This window comes from Peromyscus eremicus, chromosome 1 (genome assembly GCF_949786415.1).
Source record: "Peromyscus eremicus chromosome 1, PerEre_H2_v1, whole genome shotgun sequence".
Taxonomy (NCBI): domain Eukaryota; kingdom Metazoa; phylum Chordata; class Mammalia; order Rodentia; family Cricetidae; genus Peromyscus; species Peromyscus eremicus.
Genome location: NC_081416.1, coordinates 142,665,424 through 142,689,622, shown reverse-complemented (window position 1 = coordinate 142,689,622; position 24,199 = coordinate 142,665,424). Strand labels below are relative to the sequence as shown.

The 24,199-nt window shown below is 42.9% G+C and overlaps 1 protein-coding gene across 1 annotated transcript in view; it reads left to right on the top strand.

The window, feature by feature from the left end:
• The window catches only part of Oca2 (OCA2 melanosomal transmembrane protein), a 294,501-nt gene that overhangs the window by 10,786 nt on the left and 259,516 nt on the right, over window positions 1–24,199 (top strand). The window contains exons 2-5 of the mRNA XM_059273674.1: window positions 15,735–15,797; window positions 19,427–19,603; window positions 22,526–22,583; window positions 23,669–23,741. Coding sequence (XP_059129657.1) covers window positions 15,735–15,797; window positions 19,427–19,603; window positions 22,526–22,583; window positions 23,669–23,741 — 371 coding nt within the window. The remainder of the gene's footprint in view (window positions 1–15,734; window positions 15,798–19,426; window positions 19,604–22,525; window positions 22,584–23,668; window positions 23,742–24,199) is intronic.

Genomic DNA, 24,199 nt, shown 5'->3' with positions numbered 1-24,199 from the left:
CTGTGGAGGGCTCATTCACAAGTAGGACATCTGTCTCATACCCCTCCCCTAAGGCTCAGGACCCTTTCTGAAGACAGAGCAGAACTATTCTAAGACCCAGAGGTTGGAGAGGACTGGACTGAATTAGTGTCTGCTGTGGAATATTCCTTTACACTGTGCATTGTGACTGGTTTAATAAACAAGTTGACTGGCCAATAGCTGAACAGGATAAACTTAGATGGGAAAGACAACCTGAGAATGATGGGATGAGGAATGGCAGAGTCAGGAGATGCCAGGCGGCTGCCGAGGGAGCAGGAGATGAATGTGTCATGGTAATAAAAGGCACTGCCATGTGGCAGAGCATAAATAAGGAATATGGGTTAACTTAAAATCTAAGAGCTAGTTAGCAATAAGCCTGAGCTATTGGCCAAGCATTTACAATTAATATAAGCCTCTGTGTGGCAATTTGGAAGTGGCTGCCTAAATGGGAAAACAAGTGTCTTCTAGACATGGCAGGGCCACTCATGGACACACAAGATGGGCACAAGATCAAGCAACATTCCAGCATAAAGGGAGAGGAGCTCATGAACTTCATCCCTAGCTGAGGAGCTGGTGATAGTTCATGGCTTCTTGGGGAGAGAGACTCAATTTTCTTTAAGGGTGTGGCTCCCACACATGAGAGTGTATGGGCAGCACACACTGGACTCAGTGAGCTATACAAAAAAAAGTGAGGCCACAAAGTTGGGAAGGGGTTGTGGGTGGGGACCGGATCTGAGAGAAGTTAGGAGAAGGAATGTAGGGTGAATATCATCAAAAATATTGTATGCATGTATGAAATGCTCAAAAGAACAACAAAACATATAAGAATACAAATAAAATAAAAAAATGCAAGCTTATATGTTATAAACTTTAAAATACCTTTTCAATTGCTGTTATTGCAATAAAAATGTATTATATTGATATTTAAATATTGCTTTATAAACACATATTAGATATAATAAACATCTGTAGTTATATATTTAAATATATATAAACTTTTGACATTTTAACCTTTTTTCAAACAAATTGTATTTTTGACAACTTCATGTATATGTTGTATTTTAACCACATTATCTTCTCTTATCTCCCTCCAAAAACCTTTTTCCTTCCCAATTATTCATCCTTTTTTTTCTTTTTTGACTCATTGAGTTTAATCAAGGTTGCTCGTATGAGCACAGGTAGGGATATTTCCTAGAGTTTGGCAACTGAACCATGTCTATGCTGCTGTAAAAAAAATGTGTCCCCTTCTGCCCTAGGAATCATCAACCACCAACAACTTCTCAAGGCAGGGTGGAGCCTCATGAGCCTTCCCCACCTGTGCTGGGATGCTGTCAGGCAAAGCCTTTTCAAATCTTGAGCAGCTGCTGTTGAGTACATGGATGTCACAGCCACAACATGTCTGGAAAACAGCTTCCCACAGCGCTGCTCACCATCCTCTGGCTCTTACATTTCTTCTGCTCCCTCTCTGATGATGTTCTCTGAACATTAGAAGGATAAGCATTGAACAATCACTTATTTTCAGCACTTTGACTAGTTACGAATTTCTTTAGTAACCATCATTCTTTGCAAAATCAAGCTTCTCTAACTAGGGAACAGCACTAACATGTGGACATAAGTATAAATGTTCAGGAGATGGCTTGAATGGCACAGTAGGTCCACTTAGCAAAACAACAGTAGCAACTTCCCTGCTAGGGTGATGATAGCCCCAGCCACTGGGCTTTTGACCAGATTCATAGTATCAGGCCTGGATTCTCTCCTGTGGAGTGGGCCTTAAGTCCAGTTAGAAAGCAGTTGGTGCTGGGGATTTAGCTCAGTGGTAGAGCACTTGCCTAGTAAGCGCAAGGCGCTGGGTTCAGTCCTCAGCTCTGGAAAAAAAAAAAAAAATCTCCAGTTTTGCCGGGTGGTGGTGGTGCACGCCTTTAATCCCAGCACTTGGGAGGCAGAGCCAGGCGGATCTCTATGAGTTCGAGGCCAGCCTGGACTACCAAGTGAGTCCCAGGAAAGGCACAAAGCTACATAGAGAAACCCTGTCTCGAAAAACCAAAAAAAAAAAGAAAAAAGAAAAGAAAAAAAAAAAAAAAAGAAAGCAGTTGGTTACCCCCATAATAGTTAAACCACTGTTGTATCAGTGGGCATATCTCATTTGGTAGTTCAGTGGTATAGCATGTAAAGTTGGCAATACTGTTGCTTAATTTTCTCCCCTACCAGACTGAATAGCATAGGGTAGAATCTTCTAGCACTATGAAAACTAGCTAGCAACGCGGAGTGGCTGTAATTGTGGGGAACTGAACTTCCAGCCCATTTCCAGCTTGATTTCTCTGTGTCCTGCAACCAAAGCATGACGTGTCTTCAGCACTATCTATTTTTGGTAGGCAATCAAGAGCAAGGTCAGTAACTTGTATTGTTTTGGGAGCCTCAGGAGCCCCTCTGACTAATCATTTCTAGAAAGGGAATAAGATCCCATTGTGTATGTACCGTCTTTTCATCTTTCGTGTGACGAACATCTAGGCTGATTCCATGTCTTAGCTGCTGTGACTAGAGCAGCACCACACGTGGCTGAGCGTGTAGGTCTCTGCACATATAGTAGGATATAAAGCTCTCTGGGTACATGCACGGGACTGGTATAGCTAGGGCACATATAGTTTTAGCCATGTAAGAAAGCGCGATACTCATCTCCATGGTGGTTGTTTCAATTCCGTTCCCACCCACAGTGAGTAAAGGCTCCTCTTTTCCGGTAACCTCGCCAGTTTGCTGTCACTAGTTTTCCAAATGGTGGACATTCTGACATTTTCTAGATGGTGACATTCTCTTGAAGTTTTAATTTGCATCCCCCTGGTTGCTAATGTTGTTGAGTGCTTAAGAAAATGATCGAGCTGGGTGGTGGTGGTGCACACCTTTAATCCCAGCACTGGGTGGGGGCGGGTAGAGGCGGGCGGATCTCTGTGAGTTCGAGGCCAGCCTGGTCTACAGAGCGAGTTCCAGGACAGCTAGGACTGTTACACAGAGAAACTCTGTCTTGAAAAAACCAAGAGAGAGAGAGAGAGAGAGAGAGAGAGAGAGAGAGAGAGAGAGAGAGAGAGAGAGAGAGAGAGAGAGAGAACACCATGATAGAGGGAGACATCATGGGGATAGGGAGAAACCAGGTGCTAAGGAGAAAGGATGGATGCTAAGACAGAAAAAACCAGGTTTTTCAACAATGACATTACGAGGCCTTTCAATTCCAGAAGGTCAAAGATAAAAATGTTCATTTATAATCACCACATTCTATACACTGCATCATTTAGTTCTGACTATATTTGTACATATATGAAAAAATAAATTGAATAAGAAGTGGTAAAAAAAAGAAAGAAAATGATGGGTAATTTGTACTTCTTTTTGAGAGCACTTTGTTCAGTTCAAGAGTCCATTTTTTTCATAGAGTTGTTTGTTTTTATTTTTATTTTTTGTATAGTCTAGATATCAATCCTCTGTCAGACAGATAGCTGACAAGAATTTTCTCTGACTCTGTGGGATGCCTTTTTGCTCAATGGTGGGTCTCCTTTGTTGTATAAAAGCTGCTGAATTTCATGGGTGCCTTTGTTGCTGACATAAGGTCACCGAGGGGCCATTGTCTCATACTCCTCACCTCTGCCTATTCTTCGAAGTCTTTTTCCTACTTTCTCCCCAGCGGTTCCCTTGTTTTCAAGGGAACCATGTTTGATCCATGTGGATTTTTTTTGTCCATTGTGAGAGATACAGACTGAGTTTCATTGTTCTGTTTGTAGACAGGCAGTTACCCCAGCACCATTTGTTGAGGAGGTCAGATTTTTCTAATAAGTATTTTTGGAATTATAGTTGAAAAGTGTACAGTTTAGTGACATTAATTAGACTTATGATGTATAATCATCACAACTATGTAATTTCAAAATATTCTTATCACCCTAGACAGGAATTTTGTATTTGTTAAAGCAGTAACTCCCCATACCCTCTCTCCTGCATTGGTACCAAAAACCTACCTTAGGTCTCTATTTGCTGACCATAGCTACTTCATAAAGGTGGAATCATACAGAAAATATTCTTTTACTTCTTGTTCATTTGCTCAGTAGATGAACGTGCTTCACTATGTAGTATGTACCATTTTTTAATTTTAAAGGTTTTTAAAAATTAACTTTATCATAAAAAGACAAGTAAATAAAAAAGCCCACTAAAATATAGTATGTGCCAATCATTTTTTTATGGAGAAATGATATTCCATTGTATATACATGTCACATTTTATTTATTTATTTATTTATTTATTTATTTATTTATTTATTTATTTATATGCATAGCTGTGTGTGCAGATGCATGTGTGTGTATGTATGGGGGAACCCAGGGTCTACATTGGATGTGTGCCTCAATCATGTCCCCACCTTATTTCTTTTTGTGAGAGGGTCTCTCACTGAACCGGAAACTCATTTGTTTGTCTAGACTAACTCGTTGGCCAGCAAGCTCCATGGCTCCTCTGTTCCCTGTCTGTTCAGTGCTGGGATCACAGGTGCTGCCTCCACATCTAGTTTTTTAAGTGGGTGCTGAAGACGCAAACTCAGGTCCTTACTTTAGCAGCAACCACTTTACAGACTGAGCCGTCTTCCTGGCCTTCAGTTGGTAGATTTAAGACTAGATATATTAATAATGACATTATCCTTGGAAAATCGTATAATTGAATAAAAAATATCAAGATTGAACTATATGCTACCAACAAAAGCCTACTGTAAGCATGAAAGCAGGTAGGCTAAAAGCAAACAGATGAGAAAGTGCCAACGGCACCAAAATGGCTAAAAAGAAGAGTGGAGGGGAAGGCTAAGAGCAAATATCAGAAATTACATTAGAAGAAGCTGTTTTATGAATCAAGACTTTTAAAAAAGAAAGAGTGGATTACAGAGAGAGAATGTTATCTGGGAGGAAGGGGCCACATCATACTTGTGAGGCAGTCAGATTATCAAAACTGTAATTGTTGATGTGTGTGCACTTAGCCACAGGGCATCAAAATCTTCAAGCAGAAACTGACCTAACACAGGAGGGAATCACAGAGATCTTAATGCCTTCTCTTGGTAACTACTGAAAAAAAGAAGCCAGACAGAAAATCCTTGAAACTTCACCTGGATCCAAGGCTTGAATCACGTGCAGAGAGAGTTGTGACTGCAAACTCTGATTCTGTCTTTATTTTCCATCCTGAGCCAACAGTTGAGGCTGGTGCTGGGCTTTTACTAGCCCAGGACAAAGGCTTGCTCTATCCTGACAAGCTAACATATTCTCAAGAAGAGCCTAGGAAGTGCAGTCATCCCTTGGCATCTGCATGGAATGGTTCCTGTGTTCCCTAAGGATGCTTCAAGTCCCTCACATAAAATGGTGGGGCATCTGCATAGAGCCTGCTTTCTCCTGTAGACTTTAATTCACCTGTCGATGACTTCTAGTATCTAATGCAATGAGAAAACTACATGAAGAGTTGTTATACCACATTGGTTAGGGAACAATGACAAGGAACTCTGTGCATGTTTAGTATTGATGCAAACACTGTAGGTAGTTGATGCAGAACCAGTGATATGGACATCTTACTGTATACCAAAGTATGCCACTGACAGGATCATCCTGGAAATGAGGGGTGGACTGAATCTGCTGTCCACTTTAGAAAGATTTTGTTTTTTGTTTTCATTCTTTTACATAGATGCCCTGGAATGTTTTATTGATTTTTAACTTAGTAATGCTTAGGATAATGTTTTAAAAAACATGTTTCTTTTTCTAAGTGAGACGTCACTGCTGAGCAAACACTCTACATATTCCTGATATAAAAATGTGGTATTCCAGAGGTCTGTCTACTCTGGCAAGACATAGCAACCTCTGTGAGGTGCCTTCAGTCTCCTCTGCAGCCCGGTGGGCAAGGCTGATGATCCCAGCTGGCACTCCAGTATCCCTTCATGTCTCTGTGAGCTGAGGGAGTTTACCCACCAACCCCACAGTTCCCCAGAGTTTTCCTGAGTGTGAATAGTATTAGATAGAAGGATTTAGAGTGTGGAGATAAACAAATAGAAAACAAAGGATAGCCTCGAAAGGGCCTGGAACCTTTTCCAACGGGCCCTGACTATCTCTGCCTCAGGGTATTTATGGAGATACCAAGGGGTGGAGCAAAAGACCTCCCCCCAGCACAGCCAAGTGCAGACCATCTCAAACACCTGCACTCATGCCCATGGTCCTAATCATCCTCTCTATTCGGACCTGCTGGGTAAAGCCACGAGGAACCTGAAAACGGGCTCCCACACCAAGGCTGGAATGCACTTGATAGGTGGAGTCTCTCATTAATCTTCCTGGAAAGCAGATATCCCATCAGTGTGTGTATGTAGGGCATGCTTTTATTTTATGTGCAGTAAAAATACTTATCTCTTAATTAATTACCCCAATCCCAAACTATGACACTATTAATGATCACTTTTCTGGGTTTTCTGGCTAATTGAACTGAGTGATTTTTATTCTCTGAATTAAAACAATTGTTTGAATAATGTGTTCATTGCTCATTGGGTTGAGATGAGAAAACTCACTTATTATACTATAGCAGTTCTTCCAACATCACTATTTTCATTTCACTTGTTAGCTTGAAAAGGAAGGATCATGCCTTTTATGTCTGGGAAATTCTTAAGCCTTAGCTTGAAAGGTTCTCTCTGACTGCCTGTATGTAAATCCAGAGAAAGTAGGCATGGTGTGTTTGTGTGGTGTGCATATATGGGGTATGTGTGTGTACATTTGTATGCACATGTGTGTGTAGTTTGTATGTACGTGTGCATGTGTGCATGTGTGATGTGTGTGCATGTGTGTGGTGTGTGTGCATGTGTATGGTGTGTGTGGTGTATGTGCTTGCATGCATGTGTGTGCATGCATGGTGTGTGTATGCATGCGTGGGGTGTGTGTGCATGTGTGGTATGTGTATGCATGTGTGGGGTGTGTGTGTGTGCTTATGTGGTGTGTGTATGCATGTATGGGGTATGTATGCATGTGTGGTGTGTGTGTGGATGTATGTGGTGTGTGTGTAAGTGTGTGTGTGTGTGTGTGTGTGTGTGTGTGTGTATTTTTAGCACTTATTGAGTAATCACCCACTTCAACAGCAAGCTGGCAGGAATAGCAATGCATGTTTAGTTTTGTTATGAATATGTGTAGCTCTTGTTCACTTGGGCAAGTCATTCACTACTCCCTCATCCTGAATTGACTTTAACCTTCTCATTGAATCATAAACTTCAACAATCATCTTGTTGGTTCGAGGGAGTTCACTTGGTAAAGCACCGAAGTTATAATAATGCTAGTTGTTATGTTTACTTGTATGCACACTCAAGCAAGATCTTCTGTGATAATTCCTCTTTCAGAAAACACCTTTGCCTTGAAAGATACAGAACTTATGCCAGACCCTATAGTCAAGTTAATAACATGCCCGTGATCATTTACGACTATGTGCTCAATCTGCTTTCATATTGTGTACTAAGTTTAACCTGCCTTGAAGAAGGCAGTGTGACCAATCTTACTATGCCTTAGATTTCCCATATATATATGTACAACCTAAGCTAATTGCATAGCTTCAGTCTTAAACTATGTACTCATCCATACTCCTGATGAGAAGAATGTATTTGTGTTATAACCATTTGCTGAAAACAGCCAAGAAGTTGAAAGCCATCTTAACAGACACCCCATAAATGTTGGAAGCAGCATGCGGGTATAGCTTTGTAACATCTGTTTGAGGTTTGAGTGCTATTCTGGGTCAGTTGGAGTCAGGAAAGTACATTCTCCCCTTGTTAACTCTGTCAAAGATTTCTGTAGAAAAATATTCCTCATTCCTTACCTGCACCATGTTTTCTGTGCTGTTCAATAAATGCAGAACAAAGCCCTTTATTAGGAACAGGCAATACAGACAGGCCACAAACCACAAACTACAGACAGACAGACAGACAGACAGAAGATACAGGGAGAGAAGTGAAGAATTCAAATTTAAATTCACTCTTGGTCTTAAGTACTCCAAGAGGAAGTCTCTTTTTATTCCTTAATGAGATATTGATGAATTTTGTGAATTTTTGTGCCCTGTGTGAGCCTTCCTTAATGCATTATTGAAGCATCCTTCAAATCTTTGACCTAGTATCTCTCTCATTTCAACCTGAAAATCTCCTTTTAGTTATTTCTTGTGAGCTAGATGTTCTGGCCATGCTCTGCTTAAAAACATGGGGCTGGGCATGGTAACACACACCTGTAATCCCAGCACTACAGAGGAGAGGCAGGTGGGTCTCTGAATTCAAGGACACCCTGGGCTACATGGCAAGTTCCAGACCATTCAGAGTCAGTATTGAGAACCTGTCTCAAACAAAACAAAACAAAAAACTGGTAATGCCTTCCTTCCTTTCTCACTTTTGAAGGCTAGAGTTACTGACATAGCATTTTAGTTGACAGTGTTCTCCACCTAGCACTTTAACTATATACATATGTGGCTTCTTTTCCAGGATTTCTGCTACGAGTCTTATTGATGATCTTTGAGAAGTGATGGGTCACTTCTCTTTTCCTGTTTTCAAGATATCAATTTTGTCTTCACCAGCTTAACATCACATGTTACATCATGTCGGATTTCTTGTGTTTATGCTATTTGAAGTTTGTTGAGATTCTTATATTTCCACATTTATTTCTTCTATAAAACTTGGGATTTCCCAGAGGGTGCCTGGACTGGTCTACTCTGGTGACTGGTCTAGCAAATAACCTAGCTGTCATCATAGAGCCTTTGTCCAATGACTGATGGAGGCAGATGCAGAGATCCACAGCCAAGCACCAGGCTGAGTTCCGGGAATCCAATTGATGAGAGAGAGGAGGGATTCTGCAGGCAAGGGACATCGAGATCATGATGGGAGGACATGCAGAGATGACCGGCCACACTAAAGGAAGCCCATGAACTGTGGTCTGGTGGCTGTGGAGCCCTCATGGGACTAGACTAGGCCCTTTGGATATGGAAGATGATTGTTTGGCTTGAGCTGTTTGAGGGGCATCCAGGCAGGGGGATCAGGATCTGTTCCTGGTACATGAGCAGGCTTTTGAGAGCCCAGTGCCTGTGGTGTGACGCCTTGCACAGCCTTGGTGCAGTGGGAAGGGGCTTGTGTAGATGAACAGTCTTACTAAATAAGAAACACAGAGCCAAATTCAGAGTTAAAAGCCCAAGAGATCAGAGCAGTAGCTGAGAGCTAAAAACCCTTTCTTACCCTTCACTGTTGCTGCTATCTTCCCCCTCAGTAAGAACCCTACTTCCTGTGTATCTGTCTTTTTATTGACTTTCTGTTCTGCCTTCTCATTGGTTGTAAACCCAACCACATGACCTCCTCATCACTGCCTGTCTATACAGACCTCCAGGTCTTCTATGGTTGGTATTGAGATTAAAGGCTTGTGTCTCCAATGCTGGCTGTATTCTTGAACACACAGAGATCCGCCTAGCTCTGCCTACCAAGTTCTGGGATTAAAGGCGTGCACCACCACCGCCCAGCTTCTGCTATGGCTTGCTATTAGCTCTGACCCCCAGGCAACTTTATTTATTAACATACAAATAAAATCACATTTCAGTACAAATAAGATATCACCATAGGCTTGGACCTGCCTAGGCTCAGTGTGCCGGGCCCTGCTGACTCCCCATGGGAGATTGATTTGGGGGATGTGGGGAAGTGGGGTGGCTTAAGAGAGAGGGCTGGGGGTGGGTGGGAGGAGGGAGGGGGGAGATCTGTGGGTGGTATGTGGAGTGAGTAGAAAATTTCTTAATTAAAAAAAAAAGGAAAGGAAAAAACCCTTGGGATTTCTTTAGTCAGTATTTCTTCAAATGCTTTCTTCTTCTTTTCTCTCTCTTCCTTGAGACTCCTAAAACGTATGCATTGGTTAATTCAATTCCACAAATGCCCTAATCTCTCTTCACATAATCTTCTTTCTTTTTAAAATTTTCTCCTATATTTGATTCTGTTTTATTTTAAAGTTTTCTCACATCTTCCACCTGCTAAGTTAGGTGGTAGGAGTTTCTTGTGAGGCTGGGAGATGGCTTACTGCACAAGCCTGATGACCCAAGGTTGGATCTGCAACACCCACATATGAGTCAGGCCTGGTGGCATGTGCCCTAACCCCACACTAGAGGGCAGGGGTGGGCAGATCCAGAGAGCTCACTGGCTGACCATGGAGGCCTAGGTGATGATGAGTTCCAGGTTTGGTGAGAAGCTTTGTCTCAAAAAATAAGGTGAAGAAACAACTAAGGAAGATATTCCAACATCACTAACCTCTGGCCTCCACATACACTCACATAGGTGAGCATGCAAGTGCACACATGGGCGTGTGCGCACACACATATACACTCAGATGACACATGTTTTTTCGGCTCCAAATTTTTGTTTGGTCCTATTTGACTATTTCAGTCTTTTTGTTGATTTCTTTTTAATTTTATTCATTTTTTTTTAATTTCACCTGTTGCCTTTAGCTTTTTGTCCATTTCTTAAAAGATAGGGTCTCAGGGATACTAGGCTGGCTTTGAACTTGCTAGATAGACATGGATGGCCTGGAACTTATGATTCTCACTGTTTATACCTCCCCAATGTTGGGATTACAGGGGAATGCCACCACACTTGGTTTATACAGGACTGAGGCTTGAACCCAGATCTTCATGTGTGCAAGACATGAACTTTACCAACTGAGCCACATCTCCAGACATGTTTTGCAGACATCCTTTCTGAGGCGCTCCTTTATTGATTAGATGGGTATGCTTAAGTGTTGTTCAAATTTTAGATGGTCTTTTAATAAAAAACCCAGAGCCAGATATCAGGGTGAGAACTGGAAAATCAGAGAAGCAGAACAGCCAGCCATTAGTTCTTATCTCTATGAAATCCTCAGCCTGAAGAGAGTGAGTTCCTGTTTCCTCATGCCTTATATACCTTTCTCTGCCCTGCCATATTACTTCCTGGGATTAAAGGCGTGTATGCTTCCCAAGCAAAGGCATGAGATCTCAAGTGCTGGGATTAAAGGTGTGTGCCACCACTGCCTGACCTCTATGTCTAATCTAGTGGCTGGCTCCATCCTCTGATCCTCAGGCATGTTTATTAGGGTACACAATATATCACCACACTTGAGTTTGAAGCTCAGCTTGAGATAGGAGCCTTTGATCATTCCAACTGCTTACTAAGTGTGAATTTGCTTGATCATATGTATGGCATTTTCAATTTCCTGGTATACATGGCTGCTTTTGAGTATCTTACTTTCCTAAGGAGGGAATACTCCTTGTGAAGGTTTAAGTGGGGATGGGGGCAGAGAGATAGGGTAGAGAAGTGGAGAGTGGGTGGGATAACTTAAAGTAAGGATGTATGAAGAAGCCTTATGGAAATCTACTAGTTTATAAATGAATAAAGATACTATATATAATAGTATATAAAACTTTAGTTTGAACCCCATGCAGCAGGCTTTCTTTGGGCTGCCAACCAGATCCAAAATAAAGACATGGAGACTTAATATTGGTTAGGAATGCTTGGCCTTACCTTATACTTGTCCCATTAACTCTTATAACTTAATTTAACCTGTTTCTCTTTATCTGTGTTTTGCCTTGGGATTTTTTACCTTTCTTTCACTCTGTATGTCCTACTTTCCTGCTTCCGCTGTGTCTGTCTGTCTGGCCCTGGGCATCTCCCTTTTTTCTCCCTCATTCTCTCTCTCATTCTCTCAAGCCTAGATTCCTCCTCCTATTTAGTCTCTCTGCCTGCCAGCCCCACCTATCCCTCTACTGCCTAACTATTGACCAATCAGGTGCCTCAGGCAGGCAAAGCAATGCATCCTTACATTGTTAAACAAATGCAGCATAAACAAACATAACATACCTTTACATAGTTAAAGTAACATTCCACAATAACCCTGCATGAGTAGGTGACAATGGTACTCCCAGAAGACATGGATTATTAACTGAAAATCTCAGTGTCAGTCACAGTATATTTCTCTTCGAATTATTGTTCAGGGAGGCTCTAGGAGGGACACAAAAATAACACAGGCTATTGACATTGTTCTGGGTTGTCCACCAGAACTAGTTGATAAGATCCCATTGCTGGAGACACCATGTACTTTGAATGCAGGTCATGGAGAAATCAACTTTGGCTGAACAGGAAATCATTTCCCTGCTTGCTGGCTTACATAGTTGTGGTGATATTGTGTTCCCCAAAATATTGTGCATCCTAATAAACTTATCTGGGGTCAGAGAACAGAACAGCCACTAGATAGACATAGAGGCCAGAAAATGGTGGCACACACACCTTTAATCCTATCACTTGGGGGGCAGGGATCCATCCGGATCTCTGTGAGTTCAAGACCATACTGGAAACAGCTAGGCGTGGTAACAAGAGCCTTCCATCACAGGAAGTGATGGCAGAAAGGTGTATAAGGCGTGAAGACCAGCAACTAGAAGCTTTTAGCTGGTTAAGCTTTTAGGCTTTTGAGCAGCACAGTTCAGTTGAGAGGCATCCAGTATGAGGAAACAGGATCAGCTGAGGAACTGGTGAGGTGAGGAAGCTGTGGCTTGTTCTGCTTCTCTGATCTTTCAGTATTCACCCCAATATCTGGCTCTGGGTTTGTTTTTATTAATAAGACCATTTAAGATTTCTGCCACACATCGAGACAGAAGGTGCTGTGCAGAATTGCTGGGGGGAGAAAAGGCATCCACAGCCTCAACTGACACTACACCTTGCATGCTACAATATTGACCTCCTTAAAAACTGTGCCCACCATTGCAATAACGGCATGACTATTATGGGAACAACCAATTTCTTTCCAGTTGGATTTAAGGCCTGTATTACAGGAGAGATTGCAGGCCTTGTACTCCAAACTGCTCAAAAGTCCATGACTGGGGAGATCATAGGCCCTGGATAGGGGGAGTAACCATTGTTGTTATGCTAATTGGTTTGTTGTAAACTGCCTTCTAAATATTTATGTTCACACGCTTAGATCTGTGTTGCTCTCAGCTTTGGTCAGAGAAGCTTCTTTTGACTGTGGAGAGTGGTTTATGCAGAGAATCATAACTGCCTGAAGTACCAAGGATAAGTAGCTGTGAGTGTTTAGCTGTGGATAAACTGTTTATATTAACTCATCCCATCCACGGCTTAGGGAACATTTGCGGGAGACTGGGTGGGATGAATGTAAGAGCCGGATGGATGGGGAGGAGAGCTGTGAAAAGTCAGCTTCTGGATGTGACCTGGCAGCTGCACAAATAAATCAACTCAGTGACTGTGGTCACCTGCACAAGGCCCGTGCAGTATCAAGCCAGTCAAAATTCCGGCGTGGGTGGTGGAGGGAGGGACCCTTGAGGACCCACTTCAGGCATAGAAGCTAATTGGCAGTTGGTGGTTGCTGAGTGGATGGGATGAACAAAGGTAGCAGTCACTGGATGCAGGAGGTTATTAATAACAAAACCAAGAAGAGGTTATGAAGATAGGAAGGAGAGGGAGGCTTGAGAGGAAGCTGGAGGGAGGCAGTGATGGATGGATACAGTGCGTGAATACATACAATTTCAAAGATTAAATAAAAGTATTATTTAAAAGAAGACTTGGTAAAGGCAATAGTATTGCAACCTTACACATTCTAGGCCACCCTGTGTTTAAAAAAAAAAAAGACTAAAAGGAAGTTTTTAAAATATTAACAGTAAGGATCTCTGAATTCTAAAATCATGTACAATTGTTTAATTTGTTATCATCTTTTACAGTCTCCTAGTTCCTCAAAGTAAGTATAGGCACGTGCACTTTTCACTTACAATATCTCCTTATTTACTGCGACAAAACAAAAGCATTTGTGCATGCATGTGTGTGTACGTGTATGTGTGCATGTGTGTATGTATGTATGTATGTATGTATGTATATATCTGTGTATGTGTATATGTGTGTGAATATGTGTGTGAATGTATGTGTACATGTGTGTGTTTCTTTTTACTTGATTGAGAAACTAGAGGCACAGAGTAGTTAAATTATTTGAACAAGGTCCTTGCAACAATCAGCTTTCCCACAAGTACTCTGTAAACATGCAGGCAGCAACAGAGAGCAGCTGGATACTAACTGACACACTGGGAGACTTCTATAAATGTAACAGATGACCTTCTGGATCAGTTATGGGAGGTGGGGGAGCCGACTCACCAAACTGGTTAAGCCAGTTTGAGCTGCAAAAGCATGCTAAGTATTAAATATCTCAGGCAGAATTCTTCTTTCCCTTCCTTTAGAAAACTTACTTATTTTTATGTGTGTAGATGTTTTGCCTGATTATGTCTGTGCATCATGTGTGTGCCTGGTACCCTCAAAGGTCAGAAGAGGGTATTGGGTCTCCTAAGACTGGAATTATAGATGGTTGTGAGCTGCCCTGTGGGTGTTGGGAATGGAATCTGGGTTCTCTGGAAGAGCAGACATTGTTCTGAACCACTGAGCCATCTTTCCAGCCCCCATACCTTCCCTTTTTGGTGTCCTAAGTCAAGAAATCTACCTAATGTTTCTATCCTGATGTTCCCTTGTCTTTAGCAGCCTGTGAGCAGGGTTCTTGGGCACCTCTGTTCTCTATAGGAAATGGTGCAGGGCAAGCTCAGAACACACACACTTGTTCTAGGCAGACCGCTTTCTTGAGCTATGGTAGGTGCTGTTAGACATAGGGGAAGAGCATGACTTTTCAGTTCTCCACAAGACAAGAGTCTTATTGTCCATGTCCCAGGTAAACGCTTACATGAAATAAGGCAAACAGGATTATTTTTCTTAAATTCCTTCTTTGGTGTCATTTGTTCGTTTATAACCTGAAAGAATTACTGTTATTCCTCTGGGTGAATGTTTCATGGTGGCCACAGCACCTGTGTATGATATGGGCTCCATGAGAGAAGGAAGGCACCAGCGTAGAAGGTAATTAGGTAGGAAAACGGTTTCTTTTTTTTTTGTTTTTGTTTTTGTTTTTGTTTTTGTTTTTTGAGACAGGGTTTCTCTGTGTAGCTTTGCGCCTTTCCTGGAACTCACTTGGTAGCCCAGGCTGGCCTCGAACTCACAGAGATCCGCCTGGCTCTGCCTCCCGAGTGCTGGGATTAAAGGCGTGCGCCACCACCGCCCGGCGGAAAACGGTTTCTTTAACCTCTCGTGAAAACTCCTTTAATTTCATGTGTGCACCTTGGTACATGATGTAGTGTCTGGTTGGAGGGATGCCTTTATGGTGGCCCTTCCTCCACTGGACAGGCCAACATAGCAAATGCGCATCCTATCCGGGGCAATGTGGCTACTATGCCATGTTCTCTGAGAGCCATTCTGACCTGTTTACCTTGACTTCTGATGGTAGCTACTAGGACATCTTCCAAGAGAGTATATCCTGATTTCAGGAGACAGACTTTTCTACCTAAGAAAGAGACCCACTGGACGTTAATGTTTCTATTGATAGAAAGTGCTGGGTCATCTGCTAAAGTGAGCCCCAAAGGATCAGTCCCCTGGCAGATGGCATCTCTTATGAGAACTGCTTTGTACTTTTGATCTGTGTTGAGCTGAAAAGGAGAGTCCTCGAGCCGTCTGTCCTAAGTCCCAGCTTTCACTGCTCAGATAGAACTTTGGCCATGCAGTCTTCATTTGTGTCTGAATTGAGCACTCCATTCCAGCAAGCATCATTCTACCTCAGTGATTCTGGACTCTTCCCTGTCTTTCCCAGGACTTATTCACCTTTGTCTCAGTTCCGCTCCAGCTCCAAAGACCTTTGCTTTAAGGAAGACACTCCTCTGCTCTGGAATTCCTCACAAAAGAAAAGGTGAGTTCCCTTCTCCCCTTTTTATTAAATTAGTAACTTTTTGGAAAATGTCTGTGGTACTGAGTATGGTTTGTTTCACAGATGATGGAGAAGACTCCTGAGATAAGAACTTTTACTTTGATCTCTGCTAGATCCTTGAGAGTCCATTAGAGCAGATATTTGTGATTGGGGATTGTATTCTGTGCTTGTGAATTTCCAAGTGGCTTTGGGCATAATCCTGGAATGATGACCTTACACATGCATACACCCATGCATGCACGAAATTCTGACAGGCTGTCTGATTGACCCGTAGGCTTAACCCTTCTCCACAGGAGCATGACTTAATTCTCTTACTCCTTCCCTAAGAAATAGCTGAAAGCAAACATTCCACACATTTCTTTAGTTATTCCTCTTGAATTACTTGCTCAGCTATTAAGAGCTGACACATTTCAAATGTGCAGTTCACTACAAAACCGATGTATAAGCACTTGTCCTACGCATGTGGTACACAGAGACAGGGCTTAGATGTCAGCTGACCTCATGCCGGAGCCAGAGCAAGCTGGAAGCCAAAACTCGAGGCAACTCTGACTACAAGATGTTCTCCCTTTTTTTCTTTGGCATGTAGTGAATGAAGATATTGGTGGTGGGCTTACCTGGCAATCAACCCTGTGAGCTCCAATAACGACCAACCCGGCAAGATATGCCAATTGGTGCAATTATGACACAAATTTTTTGGGGTGCCAGCAGCTTTCTGTTTAAATTTAAGGCCTGTTCCACAGGAGAGGATCATATCTGATACTGTAAGCCTGGCCAAGACTCTGTGGCTGGGGTGGTCATACATACCCTCCTCCTGTTATTTTGCTAAAAACAGACACAGCATCCAACTGCCTTCGAAATACTTATCCTTTGACCCATAGATTAATGCAGCTTTCATCTCACATCAGAAGCCTCTTTTTCAAGCTTATTTTTAAAATTAATTCTTTGAGGATTTCATACAATATATTTTGATCATATTCACTTCCCTTCTCCTAACATTCCTCACATCCACACCCCCTTCCTTACCTACTCCGTTTTGTGTCTTCACTAAAAACAACAACAACCCACTGAGTCGAGTTGGTGCTGCCCATATACTCTGGTGTGCCCATCCATAGAACACAGAGCAGTCAGCCTGGCAATGACCGGAAGCTTTGTCCCGACTGGCTAGCTTTCACAGTGCTGGAAGGTGTGATACACACTGTTGGAGGAGAAACGACATCATCAGTCTCACTCAGCTGTGAACCCCGAGAACTACTATCATGACTGCTCTGGCAAGAAAAGCTAGTTGAAGCCCAGAGAATAAGCTGCTGCGGCATGCTCATCCACAAATGGGGATATGTATATGCCTCTCTCCTCCCAACATTCAGAGGACGTTATAGAAGAGAGGGTAGAAGGAATCAGAGGCCGGGGAGAACTGTTTCAAAACATTGTCTTCTGGATGGTACAGGACCATTGAATGAACTCACAACAGTGTAGTCTGCCTGTCGAAGAGCACAGATCAAAGAGTCTGTTCCCGCACGGATGAGGGAGGGTCATGAAGTTACACCTCTAGCTGAGAACTATTGACTGTTGGTGGCTTCTGGGAGAGGGAGAGTCAGTTTTCTTAAGGGATGTGGCCTCTCACAGGTTTCCATGCTCAGTGGATAGCTCTCTCTACACACACACACACACACACACACACACACACACACACACACACACACACACACGAAGCACTAATTGGAACCAGTAGGTCACAAAGGAAAGATGATATGAAGTTGGGTTGGAAAGTTGAATGAATGTGGAGAGTTCTGGGAGAATTTGGAGGGCTAAGTAGGGAGTAGATATGGTCAAAATACATTGTATACATGTGTGAAAACTCAAAGAACATGTAAATAAAATAAAAAATTAAAAAAAAAAGCTATTGGTGTTAGGAAAATCTTTTGTCTACTTTTCTGGTTTTTTTAAAACCACATTTCCTCTGTTACAATTTCAATATGACCAGCTGTTTATTATGAAAACACCAATTGCTTTGTAATTTTACAGAAGGGCCCATGCCATTTCAGAGCATTGAGGGTAACGGCACAGGGTTGGAGAGTGCCCCTCGCCCGCACTAACAGGGTGGTCACCACATGTGACGGGTCACCTTCAGCTCTCCAGTTACGCTGGTACAACTCAAGACTCTGGAGCAGATGGGGAGAATCCATCTCTACTCCTCAGCACACACCAGTTCACAGCGCTGCTATACACAGTGTAACCAGCAATGTGGTGCTTCTCTGTAAAGAAAGCAGTTTCTTTAAGAAGCTGCAGTTGTGGTTTTTTCCTCCAACAATTAAGAGGAAGGTGATACTATTTTTCACACATGGACAGTCTCCAGTCACAAAATCGCTTGAAAAGATAACTATTTCCAAAATCACTTATCTTGGCCACTACATTGTGGTTAAGCCAACCTGATGTCTATCTCTATGTTTTTCCTTAAGAATAAGATTGTTATTATTTTTTATGTGAAAAAGTCTTAAAACCGTGATGTGTTGAGAATTGCAATGCCTGACTAAATGAACATGTGACACCAGATCTCAGCTATGTTAAGATTAAGATTGTCATCAATGAACATTCCGTGGATGAATACAGAGACTTTCGGTACAAAGGGTCAAGTGCATCTGCACTGAAGGATCTCAAGCATTCAGCCATGAGGGAAATGAGGTGCTCACACAAAATTTAGGTAAAGGCTTATGATTCCTTCCCATGTGCCCTTGTAAATTCAGACCCCAGCCTTGAATCCTCATTAGTTGATGTTGATATTGTTCATTCTCCTTCACACTGCCGCATTGCTGTGTGGGAAAGCAGGTGGACCACTTTCCTACAGTCCATCATGGAAGGAGGAAAGCTTAACACAAATCACCCTATTGCGGGATACGTGGAACAGGGCTAGCTAGCGAGTGAGTGCTCCTGTACATCCAGAAAGAAAAACATAATGGAAGGAGCATGGACTGGTCTGAGCCAGAGGCAGCTGCACTAGAATCTCAGCTAAGTCCACTAAATATCCTTCAGGGTGACCACTCATTCTGAAGACTGAAAGACCCCACAAAATTTGAGTCAAATGACCTGTGATATCAAGAAAGACTCATTGCTGGGAATATGAGACTGTGCTATGATGTCTGTGGTCCTGTTTCACTGCTGTGACAAAATTCTCGACAAAAGCGACTTAAGGAAGAAAGTGTCCATTTTCCTCACAGGACTGTCCATCATGGCGATAAAGTCATGACAACAGGAATGTGAGGTGGCTGGTCACGTTCACCTGCAGTCAAAAAGCAGAGAGAGAGATGAATGTTGGCGTTCAGTCAGCTTTCTCTTTTTATTTAGTGGGGGATCCCAGTCCATCGAACGGTGCTGCCCACATTTGGGTGGCTCTTCCAAGCTTAATTAACCCAGCTGAGAACCTCTGTCATAGACATGCTCAAAGATTTACCTCCTAGGTAATAATACTGACAATCTGTAGTAAGTAAGAACTTCTTTTAAAGACCAGCACTGATTCCATCACATTTTGTACATCACAGCTGAGAAGAAATCTAGTTTTTGAGGGAGATACTGTTTCAGGAAATATAAACATAGTTGTTTTTTTTTTTCCTTTCCAGGTCACAGTTCATGCCTGTTCATCACCCAGAGTTCATAGCCACTGAAGATTCTTGGGAAAATGGCCTGACTGCCTGGGAGCAAAGATGCATGCTGGGCAAAGAGATTGTGGATATGCCTACACTGGCCTCCCCAGAGAAGGGGGATCTTGCAGGGAGTGTTCAGGTCTCCAAACTGGGGTAGGTGGATGTGGAGAGACAGCTCTGGCTGTGGATAAGTGGCTTTCTGTTTGCCCCGAGGCCTTGCCCATACTTCTGCCTTCCAAAAGTCTAGGGTTTAAAGGAGGATGAAGCTTTCCTAGTTAGCCATGCTACACTTTTTCTTCAACGTTATCTACCCTTTCCCTAGGCCATAGGAGACACAGAAGTCAGCCCTGCAAAATCAGCAGGGTACTGACCAAGTCACAAGGACGCCTGATGAAAAATCCAAATGACCCACATCTCCTGTTCATTCATTCCTGCTTATGAGGCTGGCATCTTCTTGACAAACAGGATCACTGGTTTAGGGATCCCTGTGGTGTTTTGGAGTTTATTGTCTAGCAGAGTTCGGTGGGCATGGATGGAGGAATGTATGTGGGAGTGCTAAGAGGATCTCCTGGCCTCATTTTAGCTTATCTGCCAGGCTTCCTTCCTCACATACATTTATTTGGAGAGAGTTCCTCTTAGGCCAAAGTGTTTGAAAGCCCATCTCCAAGGAAAGACCACGGCTTGAGAGCTAAAGCCAGCAGTAGTGACTGAATGACTGACAGGGCTGTGTGTGGCTATGCAGTTACCTGCTGTGACACGACATCCTCCACTCCATTGCCTTCTATGGGCTTACACAAAGATGATGGGTGTATGCCCAATATGAGTGTTACCAAACCATCCAGTATTGGTGTTGCATCACTATGTTTGTGGATTAGTTTTTTCTGAAGATACTGGAAAGGTTGTTTTTTCTGAAGATACTGGAAAGGTTGATGGACTCCGTTTTAGGCCTCAGTGTTTTATCTCTGCTCATAGAAACCCACCTGCCAAGTCATTACCAAGTTACCCGATTGGTTCTCCCAACACTTGTGACAGTTAGCAGAGGGCTAATAGCTGGGATCCTTTCACCTTGACCGTGAACTGTCCCTTTCTAACCTGTCACCTAACCACCAGCAGCTCCTGCACCCTGACTGCTCTCAGCTCTCCTCTTAGGCATAACAGATGTGTGGCTCATGAATCTGTTCCGAAATGATACAAATCATGAAATTATGTTTGGAGATCTGGCCACATGGGTCATTGGAGGTGGGGGTTAAACCCTGCCACTGTAACTACCTTTCCCCATCTGGCTGTTTAGTCGTTTCAGGGACTGGCATGGCATCAACTGTCTCACAGTGAGGTAACTTCCCATTCAGCGGTTCTGTGATTCAGGGGACAGTTGTTTCCAGCTGCTCTTTAGAACACAGGAACTCAGTGCCATAGGTTCACCTCTTGGTGATGACACAGTCAGGAGATAGACGAGGGAAGAATGGCTTATTACTTGGCAACAAGTAAGGAAGCCACTAGGTGACTCTGGAAACAGTGTCTGTCCCAAGTAATCCAAACAAGGGGCTTCATCAGGGAAACAGTGACAGTGTCATCAAGTAAGACTCATCTTCCAAATGTCTCTGAGCCAGAGGTTTTTCTTTGGCATGGCACTTTGTTATGGGCTGCCCACCAGAGATGACCACTCAGACACAGTTTACAGCCAATTGAGTCTCTATTCTAGCCAGCTGGGACCAAAGCGAGTATGGGGGGACCCAGGTGTGGCCTTGAGTGTCCAGAACATGAGACTTTTTGAAGGCAGAAACCAAGTCCTGGCATCTCGCTCAGCAGTTTCATGGTGGCGGAGGGGCTTAGGGTAAGCAAGCAGTTTGACAGAAGTTAAGAAGAGCTGTTAGCTGCAGGGCTAGGTTAGCTAGGACATCCTGAACTTGGGTTCCTAGAATACAGCGGGGTAATTTTCCGTGGGATTCTCCATCAAGGAGGTCAGGTTCTAGTGAAATTTGAAATGACCTCAGCAAGAATACAAGATAGAGGGATCTCCGGATTGTCTTGAACTGCCACGACTTCAGCGTCATGCTTCCTTAACATCCATCACCTGTTCAACACATCGGTGGACAAGGAACCTCTGGGAAGAGACTATAATAAAATGGTTTTGATTTTTAAGTTTGCTGTTGGAGCCCACTGAGGTTTCCTAGTGGCTTTACCCAGCAGGACTGCATAAGAGGATGATGGGACCATGGGCCTGAGCACCAGGTGTTTGGAAGGGTCTACCCTTGGCTGTATCTAGCAAGGGGGAGGTCTTTTGCCCCTCCCCTTGGCATTGTTATAAAAGCCCTTTTGAATAAAGTTCTGGGCCAGTGGGTAAGGATCCAGGCCCACCCGAGGCTGTCCTGCGTTTCTATCTGTTTTTCTCCCCTCTGTATTTCTATCTAAGTCTTTTATCCCTCACTCTTCAAAAGTCCCCGGGGTAAATAAATGTGGAAGCTGGTCTCCCACAGTTTGCTTTTGCTCACCTAACATGCCTCTGTGGGAGTGTCTGCTTCCTTATAAATTTCTCAGAAAGAGAGACCTTATCTGTAACCGAAAGCAACTTTTGAGGCATGCGTAGTCATCTGAATGGGCAGCAGCTTTCTACAAGCATGTATTACCCTGGAAGTGCCCATGGAATAGCTAACTGCAGGTCTAGATAGCACCGAGCATGAACAGCAAAGACATTTGCAAGAAACCTTTTATTCTGAGTTGTCAGCTCTGCTTCATGTCAGTTATGTTAAAAAAAAAAATTATACCTAGGATATCTCAATTATACTTCATACTTCAAAAAACAAAAGCCATTTAGATTCCCACTTAAGTAGGTGCTGTTGAAATGATATTTGGAAATGTGAAATGATTCTTTGTCAAATTCATTAAGTCTAAGAGAATGGAAAATAAAATTTCACCATTTTAAAATTTCCAGAATGGTTTTCTAACACATAGGGAACTTACCTAGTGAACAGAACATTACCAAGCTGTCTCATCATCCAAGACTTTCTTGCTTCCTTCAGATACCGAACAGAAGCTGCTACGCGCATGGCTCAGGACCCGTCTTGTCTCTTGCAGGTGCTGTGTGCGGTGGATGAAGGTCACAGGCTTGTTTGTTTTTGTGGTGGTGTGCTCTGTGAGTACCAACATCACCCAGAACTCCTACTGGATCAGTGTGGGTACTGGGAGCCTTCCTGGGTGGACACAGCCCTTGTGAGCTTTGGGATGGTTGGCTGAAAGACCTGAGGCCTGGGGCCTCCTGTTAGCAGTGACTGCCTGAGTTTTTAACTTCTTTGAAGAAGATGCTGAGTGCGCATGGACATGGCAGGCTGAGGGGTGGTGGGGGAAGCCTGCCCTTAGCAGCACCGGTTGGGCTTCTGTGTGTAGGCTGGGTCTGTTTCTCTTTAGCATGGAGTCGGTAAAAAATGGTACAGCTCATTCCTTCTGCCTGAATTGGGTACAGTTAGCTCCTAAGATCTGTGAGGAAGGGGCTCAGTGGTCCAGGATCCAGTAACCCACACCATGAAATAGAAACAACTGTCTGGAAACCTCACTGTTTAATTTTATTTTGGCTACTAATATTCCCCTGTATTTCTACTCACACAATTGTGTGGTGCTGAAGCCTTTGCTGAGCAGAGTTTGAGGGGTTTGCTGCAACACCAAAGGAGGGTCAGAGTTCACCAGCTTCCCCCTGGGCCCCAAAGACAAGTTGAGCTCAGCTTTTTTATTTGGGAAATGGACTTTTTTTTTTTTAAACTTATAGACACATCTGAAAGAATTTGAGAAATTGCTTTGAACGTCAGTAGTATAGCATCTTATCATTAATTTCTTTAATCAGTTTAATTTACTTAATAATGTTCTTTGCAATTTCCACAAACATGTTAACAATGGTCACCTAGGTACATTCCTCTGTTCTCCTAAATGAGAAAATGTCTCATATACACATTTGATAGTTTAATTTGCGGCTTGGGTATTTAGGAGCTGTCGAAACAAAAAATTGAAAGTGTGAAGCCTTAACTAAAAAACATCAATAATCAAGGCTCATTGTAGCTAACACAGGACGATGAATAAAAATATTTTTATGTTCTAATGCTATTAGGGCAAGCTGGTGAAATTTGTATGCATACATCACACCTCTGTTTTTAACAGTAATCAAAATTATATAAATCCTATGGTTTTCATATTAAAAAATATATAATTAAATGTTTTGAATGGTTGCAGATTTTATTCAGCCTGTATCCAGATCAAGGGAAGTTCTGGCAGCTGTTGGCTGTGTCACCGCTGGAAAACTACTGTATCCACAGTATGCATGGGGTGGCAGTTTCAGCGATGGGTAACTGCAGCGTCATTCAGAAACTATGACACCTGTCCCAGAGGGCCGAGCACGGACGGTCAGAGTTAGTGCTCCTACTACGTACTGTTTCTTAAGGATGTACCTGGTGGACAGGGGGATCCAGGCTTCTCAAAGGTCTAGTGTCCTGTGTCCCTGTCCCACCATTCTTGTAGAATTTCAGTACAGGTGACTCCTATTGTCTTGTCTTCAAGTTCTGGGTCTGACCTCTGAATGGATCTTCTGCTCAATTGCTGTTTTTTTTTTTTGTTTGTTTTAACATAATATTTTTATTGGTCACTTGAGAGTTTCACGTCATGAACCCTAATCACACTCACTTCCCAGTCCTCCCAGGTCTGGTCCCCCACCTACTCTTGTGACCTCCTCTACACATACAAAAAAGAAGAAAAACACAACAAAAC